Source organism: Vidua macroura, chromosome 16 (assembly GCF_024509145.1).
Source record: "Vidua macroura isolate BioBank_ID:100142 chromosome 16, ASM2450914v1, whole genome shotgun sequence".
Classification (NCBI taxonomy): Eukaryota; Metazoa; Chordata; class Aves; order Passeriformes; family Viduidae; genus Vidua; species Vidua macroura.
In genome coordinates this window covers 13074418-13087185 of record NC_071586.1, presented here as the reverse complement: position 1 = coordinate 13087185, position 12768 = coordinate 13074418, and the positions used below count along the sequence as shown (strand labels likewise).

General features: G+C 43.0%; 1 protein-coding gene across 1 annotated transcript in view; it reads right to left on the bottom strand.

Annotated features, from left to right (window-relative positions):
• SDK1 (sidekick cell adhesion molecule 1) overlaps positions 1-12768 on the bottom strand; it is a 383954-nt gene that overhangs the window by 43485 nt on the left and 327701 nt on the right. Inside the window, exons 33-35 of the mRNA XM_053992256.1 lie at positions 9041-9176; positions 7123-7182; positions 4996-5097 (exon numbers count right to left, since the gene is read on the bottom strand). Of these exons, the coding sequence (XP_053848231.1) occupies positions 4996-5097; positions 7123-7182; positions 9041-9176 (298 nt within the window). The remainder of the gene's footprint in view (positions 1-4995; positions 5098-7122; positions 7183-9040; positions 9177-12768) is intronic.

Sequence of the window (12768 nt, the reverse complement as noted above, 5' to 3'; positions counted from 1 at the left end):
CAGCTGTGCCAGCAGCAACGTGCTGCTATCTGCACAGGCACAGCCAGCCCACGTGTCCCTCTGAGACAGGAGAGAGCAGCCACGGCCGCGGCAGGGTGGAGGCTGCCAGCTCGGATGCGCTGCAATCTTGTCATTCCTCTCCGAGCCTGATACCAAGGAGGCACAGGGGACTCCACACAGCATCTCCTCTGCTGTTTGGGGCAGGGGAGGAGATGAAGCTGCTGTGCTGTAAGAGAAAGGGGGGCCCAGGCAGTGCTGAGGGACCCCCTTCTCCAGAAAGGGACTGAGGTGACACCACCGGGGGGAATCTGGAGTGCACACATAAAAGAGTGAGGCCTGAAGGAAGAGATTAAAGCACCCAAGGGCAGAGGAGTCTTGTCCTGCCAACCTTCCTTGCCTTCAGCACAAAGGGATGTTGCCCCAGCACAGATAACCAGGTAAGAAGGGACAAGAGCTCTGTGCTGGAAGCAGTTTGTAAAGGGGAGCCAAGCACCCAGAGTCAAGTCTTTGCTTCCTTACAAGGCTTCTTTGTCCTTATCATAGCTCGCTCTCTCAGTGTAGCCTTTTCTGTCCCAAACCTATTTCACTATTTTTAGTCTTCGAGCTTTTTTCCAGGTGGTTTCTGTTTCTGGCCTGTGAAATGCTGGAGATGGCCAGGCACCTCCAAGTGCTTCCCCTGATATTAGTGGCAGAGCAGATCTTCCCTCCCTGTGGCATCTAGGGGTGGATAAAATAAAATTTGTGAAGTCCAGGAACACCTGTGTAGCTGCAGGCAGAGGGCAGATGAAAATAATTGCATATAACAGGAAGAAATTTGGTTTGGTGTCTGCTATCTTTGCACTAAGAGATGGATTTGGCTTTTGAAGACAGAGTTAAGAAGCAGACATCACTCTGTCCAATTCCTGTTCTTTTCCAAGCTACAGTTTCACTTGGAAGAAAATGAGAGAGCCAGGTAACGTTCTCTGAAAGATGATGGTACAACCAAAGTGGCATTTCAGTGGAGGACTTCTAAAAAAGGGATTTGTGTCCCAGCTCTTTTTACTCCTTGCCTTTCCCATTACAGAACCAGCTCTCAGAGATCATCATTAAAAAGAACAACAACAACAACGTGGCCTCATCAGTTCTTGTGAATTCTGAAGGTCACCAATGTCACCATCAGTAATAATGACACACATCACTCCCCTCTTCACACAAATGGATTTACAACCTGTTTAAAGGCTGATGTCTCTCGAAGCACTTCACCCCTTCTGCCACCCTTTCTCTGCACACACTCACTCTACTCCAGCAACAGCTGCTGGAAGAAATGATGAATTCTATTACTTTTCATCCAAAACAGCTTTGCAGTATATGGGAGAATCATTGAAAGCTGCAGGCTCGTTAGCACAGGATTTGTATTGCCACATTTTACTTTATTCACCTTCCCAAATTAGGTGAAGCACGTCTGGCCCAAACCTGTGATTTTCTGTTTAATTAAAATGCAGGTAGTGGAGTCTCCCGAACTCCAGAGCCCCCCACACAATCAGGTAGTGACAGCAACCTGGTAGAATAATGCTCTTGATATAGTGGGTGCTCTAACAGAGTCTTAATTTCAGTGGAGCAGAACAGCACCTCTGGTAGCAGCTGCGTTTCGGGCTGGGATGAATATCAGTACCCAGCCTCTCGCTGAACACTCACTGCCTCCCCAATCAGAGCCAGCATCCCTGACAGCTGAACTGCTAAATGAATTAACAAGGCGAAAAGGGGGCTTGCCAGCGGGGCTGCGACTCCCTTCCTAATTTCTGCAAGTGGTGGCTTTCAATTTTTCTGTCATTTGTCAGGAGATGCACATGGTTCTCTAATGAGCAGGGCAGAGCTACAGCCAGCTCGAAAAAGGCAGTGTTAGAGGATCTTCTGGGCCTTGGAGGAGAGGGATGCAGATGCTTGAGGCAGGTGGGGGAAGGACACGGGCTCTGCTCAGACTGAACAGGCAGCACATCCTTCCCAGCTGTGCTGAGCTCAAAGACTCCCAGCCCACTCTCCCATCTTGGGCAAGAACTGCTCTCCACACCAGTGAGTTTTGCCAATATCCAGGCAGAACTCAAAAGGAAGCCTTTGATCTTATGGGCTACTCAAAAAAGGAAAAGTATTTCCTGCATCAGTAGAATAAAATAAAAAACCCACCACCAAAAAAACCCTAAAGATCCAAACCACTGGCATCCAGCTTTCCTGTTTACTATGCAAGTTGGGCTACAGAGGTCTCTTACTCATGGCTGGTCCACTGCTCTCTCCCAGAATTTCCACCTGCTCATCAGTCAGAGGCAGGGAAGACCTGCTTAGGCTGCCCAAGGGGGCAGTTGGCTGAAGCACAGCTCAAGAGCACTCCAGGGCTGGAGAGAAACTCCCCATTTGAGTATATTTTGCTCATTTAATTGGCAAAACTTGAAGAAGGTTGGTTTTAGTGGCTTTTTTTCCCCCCAAGCTTTTCAGGTGGTTCCATTACCTACTGGAACTTTTACTGCAAAAATCCTGGTCTGACCATAGGGAAATTTTCAAATCTAACAGGGGAGAGCACAAGAGGGAAGGAAGGAATCACAGGCACTCCTCCTTCTGCATCACTCTGTAGAAGCTGAACAGCACAACCAACAGCAACACGAACACCCAACAGAAATGGGTGTTCTGACTGAGCTGGCCTAAGCGCAGCACATTTCCCCAAGGGCACAAAGGCTTTATATCCCTTTTTATGAGCCAGAGAGGAATGCTGTCCCCTCTCCCAGAATTACTGCAATGCTTAGGGCAGAACGAGGCCCCGTTTAACAGCACTGAGACAAGCGCTACTAAGAGCTTCAGCCCAGGGACTGGCCACCTTCACTCACTCTGTGCCCAGTGCTGTGCCTGTGTCAGCACTTGTTTATTGGGAAGCTTTTCTCTGTTTTTAACCTGGATGCCCCATTGCTGGAGCTGAGCAGAACTCATTTTTTTCCAGCTTGCTGCTTAACTGCCTTTACCGTGGGTAAGAACATTGAGCAAACAATAACAGCAAAAACCTTGTATTTCCACAGCACACTTTAACTCAAAGGTGTCACAAATCAATTTAAAACCTAAATTGCAATACCATCTCCAATCACTTTACTCACAGTATAAATCACAGCCAGTTCTGGAGGTGGAAGAGGCAGTTATATAACAAAGTGTAATAACTTCACACAACAAGAGTGAAAATCAGCAGGAAGATCCTACATTCATCATCTCTGCTCTGTGAACCTGGATGGTCCCTTTCCAGAGGTAAATCCAGGAACTCTAAAACAACAGCCAAGTCACACACTACAACTTCAGACACATCAGTCCTGCCTGGCAAAGGAGGCCTCCTGGATAACACAGAATCATGGAATGGTTTGAGTTGGAAGGGATCTTAAAGCTCATCTAATTCCAGCCCCCCTTCCTTCAGACACTCAAGGGTCCTGTAATTATCTCAGTGTCCTCTCAAGTCTGTCTCCTTCCACTGCCTTGTTCCCTGAGTTATGATAGGAAGATCTGGACTGTGGGATTAAGAGACACAATATAACAGCATTTCCTTGTTCTCCCCAGCTGATTTCCCATGCTGTGTACATGTGTATAAGTGCATGTGCTGGCTCCATTTGCAGCAGGGAGATACTTAGCTCTGAAACAAAAATGTATTTTGAAGCCAGATACAGTTGGCTCCACCTGGGACTTTCTTTGCTGCAGTTGCAGAAGTAAGTTGGAGCAGCAGCAAACTAGAAAAAATGTAAATATTGCCAGCTGTCTCTCCAGGACAATGCTGCTCTGATTAATTTATGATGTTTTCAAAGAAAGATGGTGAATGTTGCACCATGTTTGAAATGAAAAGGTTAAGCAGAGTTTAAAAAAAAATGCGCAGTAGAGTTCTTAAAAAAGGTGCTTTTCTTAGTTTTGAGCAATAGAATGTTTAATGAGTAATAATGAAATGAATTAGTGCTGGCTTTGATAGCTCCTCCATCCCACAGCCCCAAGACACTGAACAAAGTGCAATCAGCTCTGTTGCTGGGCCAGGCAATGGGAGGGTTGAGCTGCCTCCCCTTGTTCTGAGCTTCAAATGCTGCTGCAGCACAAATGGAGACCATAACTAACGAGGATTTCAGAGCCAGCCTCCCTCCAGCTGGGATCACCATAACTGCAGGAGGGCAGCAGCTATTCCAGTCCTGCCCTTCCCAGCTGGAGTTTCTGGGGGGACAGATTGGCTGGGGCTTATCTGGGCTCTCACAACCCACCCATTTCTCAAGGCATTCACAGAAGCATCTGCTCAACTCTTCTGTCCTGATTTCCACCTCCAGCCTTCCAGTGGAGGGAAGGATCTTTTTTGATCGTTTTAAAATGATCAAAAAAGATCATTTTAAAATGATCAAAAAGGGCTCAGGCACCAGATCCAGAGCAGAGGCTTGAACAGTGCCACTGACTGGGGCTGGGTGCAGGGACCATCTGCACGTTCCTGGGAGCACCCAACCCCTGCCTCCAAAACCAGCATTAAACCAGACACGGCATCTTCTTGCTTCAAGAGCACAAAAACACAGCCAAGTGTGGTGCCAGGCAATGTTTCTACACAGAGAGTTATAAAACAAAAGGATCAGTTTTCTGAGTCTCCCTTGTTTTGTAGTTTTGTTTCTTTTCCCTTGTGGCTTTCCTGTGCTCCACTTTTCACTTCTTTAACTCGAGTCAATTTTTCCCTCAAGCTAATTTGGTATGAACAGTCATCCTCCTGCAACTCCAAAAATATTTCCTCTTCTTTCTTTCAAATGTCCTTTCTTCCCTCCTTCCTGCAGACCAACTGGTTTTCCAATGGCAATAAACTGCCAGTGCCTATTCCAGGAGAGTGGACAACAAAAAACTGTCAGCAATAACGACTGGGGAACTTTTCAAATAATCCCTTTCCTGGACAATTATTGATCATTATCTAGAAAATACTACAACATGCTGATATTAAAAAAAAAAAAAAAAAAGAAATAAACTGATTTTCTTTTCACCTACCTGCTTCACCCACAAACACTTCCACTGGTGTGCTGGTAGGGCTTTCACCAATGACATTATATGCTGTCATTAGTACTTCGTATCTCTTGTATTTCTTCAATTCTGAAAAAGTAAAATATTACATATTAATATTATATATTATGATTTATAATGTATTACAGCTATCTTTTAGACTCCAACACCTCTTTATCTCCAGACTTGTCTCTCAGAATAGAACAGTGGCAATAGAACAGTGCAATGGTGCAATGTCTACTTCAAGCCTTCCTGAATTCACACATCACAACAGTATTTGCATCATTGTGAAAGATATTTGTGATGAAATGTCAGGATTTTCCAGAGTTTTCTCACAGTGTCACTCCAGTAAGAGGAATAATGATTTCTCTCAATTTCTTATGGATAGCCAACCGGAAGAACATCTCTAGGTCATTCTTAAGTACAGAAAATGGCAGGATTTGGCTTTGAATGTCACCATAAGGTTTGATTTTGATCTGCACTGGTAGCAAAGAGCCTGCCTAGCCTTTCCTAATCCTTGGAATGCTCATCTGGGGGGGCATTTGGTGACTGCACTGCTGTAGAACAGCTGAAGCAGGTGCAGAGGGAGAGCTGCAGTGTGGAATCTGGAGTCCCATTCCAGGTACTCCACAGGGATCTTCTCCAGCGTGACCACAGCCCAGCCATCAATCACAATGAGAAAGGAGAATTTGAAGGCTGGACTCCATTTGGCCACTAGGCAACAAATTTATTTGCTGACACAGAAAACTACTCTGACAGATGAGGCGGGAGAGTGAGAGAAGCGTGAAAAAATCTAGAAACCCCAATTGTTTGTGGGTAATTAACAGATGCAACAAGGGTGGAGCAGAATCACATCAACGTCATTAAGGGAGGCAGCGCCTGAGCAGTTTCAGATTTTGCATTTTCAGGATGAAAGAATCAATCCTAACAGATATATTTATCATCTACAATACTTAACAGGGAAATTAGAGTAAGAGAGCAATCAATAATATAAATTGCTCTATTTAAATGAGCATTGAATTAAGACACGCATGGCCAGAGGTCCAAATTTCTCCCTTTGCCAATAATTTTCTCTGCTATCTATGAATCAGAATCCCCTTAACACAGGGGCTGACAGTGTGCCATTGGTTTGGTAAGGTTCAAAAAGCATAATTAGGCAAGTTTGTCTAATTTCAGTGTCACAGAACTGTTTATCCATGTTGTGTTCCAATATCTGACTGTGACTTCAGCATCATTCCCCAGTCTCTGGCATACTGTAAATTATACCTAATACATCCCCAATTTTTAAAAATGTCATATCACTAAATTTGGATGGACTGCAAAAGATGGAGCAGGCAAATCAGAATATACAGAATATGCAGATCAGAAATAACAGTGCTGAGTTCATAAACCAACAAGAGTAAGATACACACGTATAGTACTGGGCAGCTTGCACAGGGAAACTGTTTTTTCTGCCATGAGAAGTCACAAGGGAGATTTTAGTGTTAACTGGATGTGGAAGAAAATGGAACACGAGAGTTCATGCGTGCAACTTTCAGTGGGGATCAGGCTTCATTTTTTCTTTTTTTTTAGTCCATCACAATCTGTGACTCAAAAGCCTTGGGCAAAACCTATCTAGTGAACCATCAGCACCACAAAGCAACTTGCCTTTTAACTCTGTCGAATGTTATTTTATTCATTTCCAATTGAAAACACCTCTGGAGATGCACATAAATTCATTGGGCCCTTTCTAAATTGGCCTTGTACTCCATGGAACGTTCAAACATCGCAATGCTTGAATCATAGGACTAATGATGTGATACAGCTAAACTCAGATGGACTGCAGAATATGTAGCAAGTGAATCAAAATTCATGTAGCATCAGCAGTACTGGGTTGTTACAGTCACTAATGTTTTACCTTCCCAGCAGCCACATTTTTACAACAGCTACCTACTTGCATCATCGATGTCTCTGGGTGTAGGGGAAGCAAAGGCTTAAAGAAAATGAAACTGGAGAAAGCCAGAGTCATTAATCTGTGTTGATTTCTGCTGGATCTACAGAGGAGAGCCACAGGAGTTTGCCCATGGTATATTTTGAACCATTACAAAGTCTCAACTGAAGGCAGTGTGCACTTACGTGTTAATTCATACGTCGTTAATGCAGAGCTGCTGTTCACTGTCTTGAAGCTGCTTTGGGCTATTCAGGGTAAGCAAAGCAGAAAGCTTGTTACAGTGCAAGGAAATAGTTATTGCAAATGATGTACAGCAGAGACAGAGGCAAATGAGGCAGCACACCCATACACAGTTTAAGCTTTAGGAATATACCTTGAAGGGCAATAAAATCACATCACCCTCTCGTAACACATCGAGAGCATCTCACCCACATGGGGCTGTTTCATTTCCTCCTCAAACAGAGAACTCACAAATACACAACACAAAGATGCTCTGGCTTTTAGATTAAATAGAACAAATGGTAAAAATGAAATGATTTCTAGGGGTGAAAGCTCTCAGTGCATTACATCCTGATTTCTTGAGATGCAAAATTCAAAACCTGAGGAGCTGCCGAGTGCTGAGCTGGAAGATAGACCACAAAGTGAACACGTACATCAGGGCAGGACCTGTTTCTTTGGGCATGAACTTGATTTCCCACAGTTTCACTTACAGAATTCAAGATTCCTGCTGCGAGTGAATAGTAATAATATGCTAAGCTGTGCAAAACTGTGGGTCAGTGAGGAACAGAGGTGTTCTAAGGTGAGAATTATGAGGAGAAAGAGGGAAATTTATCTTAAAATACTTTTGTCTCCACTCCTTGCTCTCTCTGTCTCTTGACTCCCTGGAGAGGTACAGCTTGTTTTTTCTCCTCTACAGTAATTAGGAACATTGCTGCAGGGCCAGACAAGAAGAGGGAAAAGACAAAACTGGACAGGCTCCCCGTCTTGAGAGAGCATCCAAATTCATTATTTCATAATGTACACTGTCAGTCATTCAGTTTTTCTCTGAGAAAAGCCCTTCTGCATTCCTACACCTACGAGAGCTTTACATCTCTGTCCTGGTTCAAGCTGCTCAGACTGAGAAGTCTCATTAGCTCTGACCACGTAAGTGAGGTCAGAGTTAGGTGCTTACTTTATATTTAAAGCATCCACTTATCCACACCCACATTAAAATTCACTCTTGCTTTTGTAGAAATCACTTCTAGGGTTCAGGAAAGCATGGCAGATGATATAAGATATTAAAATAGTCTCACTGAACCCTATTCTGCTGCTCATGGAGTATTATCTTATTCTCAATATTCCAGTGACATCGAAGAGGACAAAAGCTGGTCCCTACATGAGCACATCTCATTGCTGGACCTTATTTCTCAAGCTACTGAGTGTTCACATGTCTACCTCACATCATCTTATTCTGCCTATTCTTCCCTCTGATTCCCTTTCTAGCCTTTATCTAAAAAGCCTTTTCATTTTTTTCTATTATTCCACTCCCTCTCCACTTTCTTTCCATGTGAGCCATAAATCCCAGTGACTAAAATGGAAAACAGGCACCTAAAAATTCTTGCTCATCTTTGCTATTGTCTTTTAAAATGTGGACAAGCACTTTGAAATTATAAAAATTCTATTTTAAAATTCTCCTCAGCTGTTTTCCCTCATACTGTAAAAAGAAAAACAAAATGTCAATTATAAAAACTATTGAAAAAAACAGCAAGAAAGGAAAAAATTACCAGCTGAGGAAAATGAAGTGTCTCTCTTTTGAAAGCAGAACAAAGTGTACCAGGGTAATTATGAAGTGGAGGTAGGGGAAGCAGGAAATCAGAGGGTACGTGAGGGACAGACCATCAATTCCAGCATGATGGCAGAGATCAGCACAGACCATTACAATGCTGATCACACTGAAGTCACTTGCATTTTCCAGCATCTTCAGGCTGATTGTGTAAAACCTGAATTATTCCCAGCTCTCTTAGACTTACATTTCATTTCCATGGGGCAAGAGGGGGGTGCAGTGCCTGGTGTAATGACAGATCACCACTGTGAGATATTTTAAGATCCAAACCACAGGCTTACGTGTGAGCTCTGCTCTCAGAGCTGAGGGGTTCTGGATGTTTTTGGATTCTGTCCCAGGCCCGGCGTCGTAATCCAGCTCCCGGTAGTAGATGCGGTATCCCAGCAGGAGCCCGTTCAGGCTCTCCACCTTGGGGGGCTGAAAAACACCCACGTGAAGAACAGGCTCGTTAGGATGGGCATGGCAACAGACATCCATCACCAGGGGCAGAGGCTCTGTGCTCTGCTGAAAACAGACATTAATAAAGCACTGGGTTGAAGCTTGTGTGGTTTGAAAAGCACAATTAAAGGCAACTTTGAGGATTTTGCTCAGCTGTGGCCATTGCAAAGGGCTCTTGACTGAAAAATGCACACAATGAACCAAGCTCCTTTCCTTTTTGGCCCACAGAAACCTGGGTGGGATGAAAAGTATAAATAAGCACTCCCTAGAAATGCAGGTTGCCTTCCACCAGCCATGGAACAGCCAAACAGTGTTTCACTGCTTCCAAAAGGAAATGAATTATTTTGTCACAGACAGAATTTCTTCCTTTTCCTTGGGGACTGATCACAGGACAGTCTTCATTTGGCTTCATTATTTTACTGAAAGACTGATGATCAAATAAAAAAGGAAAATAAAAAGGAATAATAAAAATTGTTCTGGCTTTGATTAGGAAGACAAAACTAGGTCTAATAACAACCTCATACAGGCATTTAGAGAGAAGTTACAGTGTGATGGGCTCTGGTGTGGGCACAGAGGAAAACTAACAGCTCCTCCATAACAGAGCAGTTTGGCACATACAGCCATGAGATGGCTCGAATATGAGTTTTTCTCTTTCAGCATCATGTTGGGAGATGCTCAAAGACAAAACGCCTCAGCAAGGCTTCTCCAGCAGCCCATCACATCCTCCTTCAGCTACAGATACACAGCTGGCACACTGAAAAGGAGATTTGTATCTGAGTGGGTAGAGAAAAGCAAAGGGATTCCTCATGTTTTGGAAAATATTTACTTTCCTGAGTCTAATGCAGGCTAAGAACTGCAGAGAAGAGATGCCTTGAGCCATTTATCTTCTAAAGATTCTTTAACTGAAATTTAAAGGGGTTAAAGTATAAATGAAAAGGATTTTAACGATAATCTTGCCTTTAATCCAGAAAAATCCCTACCAGCCTTGAGAACTTTATTAAGGAAAAGCATTGTGTAAAAATTAACTGCTGGTGTGAAACACTGTTGCAATGGAAGGTAATGCCCCATGCAATTTTAATGAAGAAAGTAAGGACATCTTGATGGAAAGGAGGAAGATCTTTGGTAATTCTGCTTCCAGAAATGACATGAATTTTCCATTACTCCATTACAATGGCAAGAGGAGGGAGAGGATTGTCCTGTCTCAGTGCCAAGGACCTTGCTTTGGGTGAGGGCTGAAGGAATCAAGTAGAAAGACTGCAGTTTATAGAAACTAAAAAAGAAAATTACATGAATTAGAGTATAAGGAAACTACACAGCCACCAGGAGAAGGAGCAGAACCTGCTCCAGGAGGAAACTGCCTTCTTTTGCAACTGTCCTGCACAGAGCCTGCTGAAAGCAACCCAAACCCTCCCAAGATTTCACTTGCTCTGCCTGGTGGAGATCTCTTATTCATCATTTCATGCTCATCATTGTGCTCCATCCTCTAGCCACCTCTCACTGTTATTTGGCATCTGCAGTAGAGAACGATGCTGTGGATACAGGATCATGAGGGACCTCGAGGATCATCAGGGCTGGGAGCTCCCCACTGCAGAACCCCACCTGCTGAAAGCTTCTTTCACAGACAGAACAACCTCCACCAGAAATGGAGCTGATTCTTCAGCCTCCCAGTATTCCTGTTCCCAGCCTCACCACTCGGGTGGTTAGAAACCCTCATTTAATTTCTATTCTAAATAATTCATAGCCAGTTTCTAACCATTTGTTCCTGTGCTAACATTGCCTTTTGGGTTAAATTGTTCTTCTCCCTGTGGGGTGTTTACTCCTGTGATGTATTTTAGAAAGGGCAATCATATTCCCTCTACGACTGCATTTTACAAGGCAAATAAATCAAGCTTTCCTACAACAGTCTTTCGTAGTCTCAGGCTGAGAGCCCCTTGTCCAAGGGACTAAGAAAATAGACCAAATGAAGTGCCAGGTTTCTCCAGGGCTGCCCCATGGTGTTACTGCTCATGGACCAGCTGAAACACTCTCCTGTGCAAGGAGATGAGATGGGGTTACTGGAAATGATCAGTATCTCTCTCCTGATATTTTCTTTTTTCTTTTCCAATCTTTTGACTTTCTGTTTTCTGTATTACACTGAAGTTACTTTAGCCCTGATGGTGCCCTTGCAGAGAAGGGCTCCACAGCACAGCAGTGTCCTTGCCTACCTATGACTTTTCCTATTTTAATTACTAATAAACTTTTTTTTTTTAATTTAATTAAAAAGTTGAAGAGGAATATCCAGCATAACTCTAAAAGGAAAACCCTGCTGAAGCTGAGGAGGAAACTGTGACTCCCTGCTCTGCCATGTAACTGCCAAACAAGTAAAGCTTAATTTCTCATTGTGACCCAACACTGATCTTATTGTTTTCTTATAAAACAATATATAAAAATAAAACATTGTTTTCTTATGCTATCATGTGATTCTCCATTTTTTCCTTCCTTGAGATTTAGGACAGGAAAGCTCAGAAAATAAATAGCTTGCAAACTGTCTCTCTTTTTGCCGTGGAAATGATGATTCTTTCCTGGAAAGGGTACTCTGCTAAAAGGTCAGGTCTTCCCCTTCCGATCTGTCTTCTGTGGACAAAACTCTGCTTTTGATGTAATGGATTATTTAGGATTTTGTAGAAAGGCCTGGGGGATCTGCTGAAATAGGTAAAATGGTTATGAGTGGCAGCCCATAATGTTGTACAGAAGTAAGAGAAACATCTTTGTGCTGTTTCTAAAGAGAAATAAATAAATAAAGACTGAAATGTGAGTTTGAATAATTGTTATCTCTAAGGTAGAAGCAGAACAGTACATGATCCTGATGTTAAGTATAACATCCTCCAGAACATTTGAAATAACCCTGCATTATTGATACAACAGACCTCACTCAAAATTACTTATTTTCTTCCTCCTTTAAATTTAAAAATATTGGACTGATTGGACCAAGCAGCTGAAAGCCCAGATAGTGCATCGAGAATTTGTTTTGTGAATTATTAACACAGCTCAAAGTTAAAAATTTAGCTTTGCTTGGAAATCCACTCTCCCATTTAGCTTGACTGCTGTTTTCAGTTTACATTATTTCTTAGACACTGCTGTGAAACTTCCTCTTAATTGGAGGCTATTGTGGGACTTCAAGATTTTTGTTTATTTGAAAAATATAGTACGGTTGAATTACCAGGACCTATTAATATACATGTGGTAATGACATATAATCGCCCACAACTCCCTTGAGATGGCTCTGGCACAACAACCCCATTTCACTTTCATGAAATGAAAAGCATCCAATTACCTAAACAACCACCTATTTCACATTAACTACACACCAGTAATCAGTCAGCTGGGGGAACGTTTATTTCAGTGGTCCATCGTGCCTCACATCCTCTTTGTCCTCTCTTTCTGCTCTTTTTTCCCCTTTGCTGGGGCTCTTGTTGTAGGTGGGGAGGTAGATTTGCATCTCTCCATAATTTTTTGGTAAAACTGCTTAACGTGTCTCCTATTTGCTCAAAATGCTGTAAGCAATGCTGCTGCTCAGGATTATGCTGTGCGA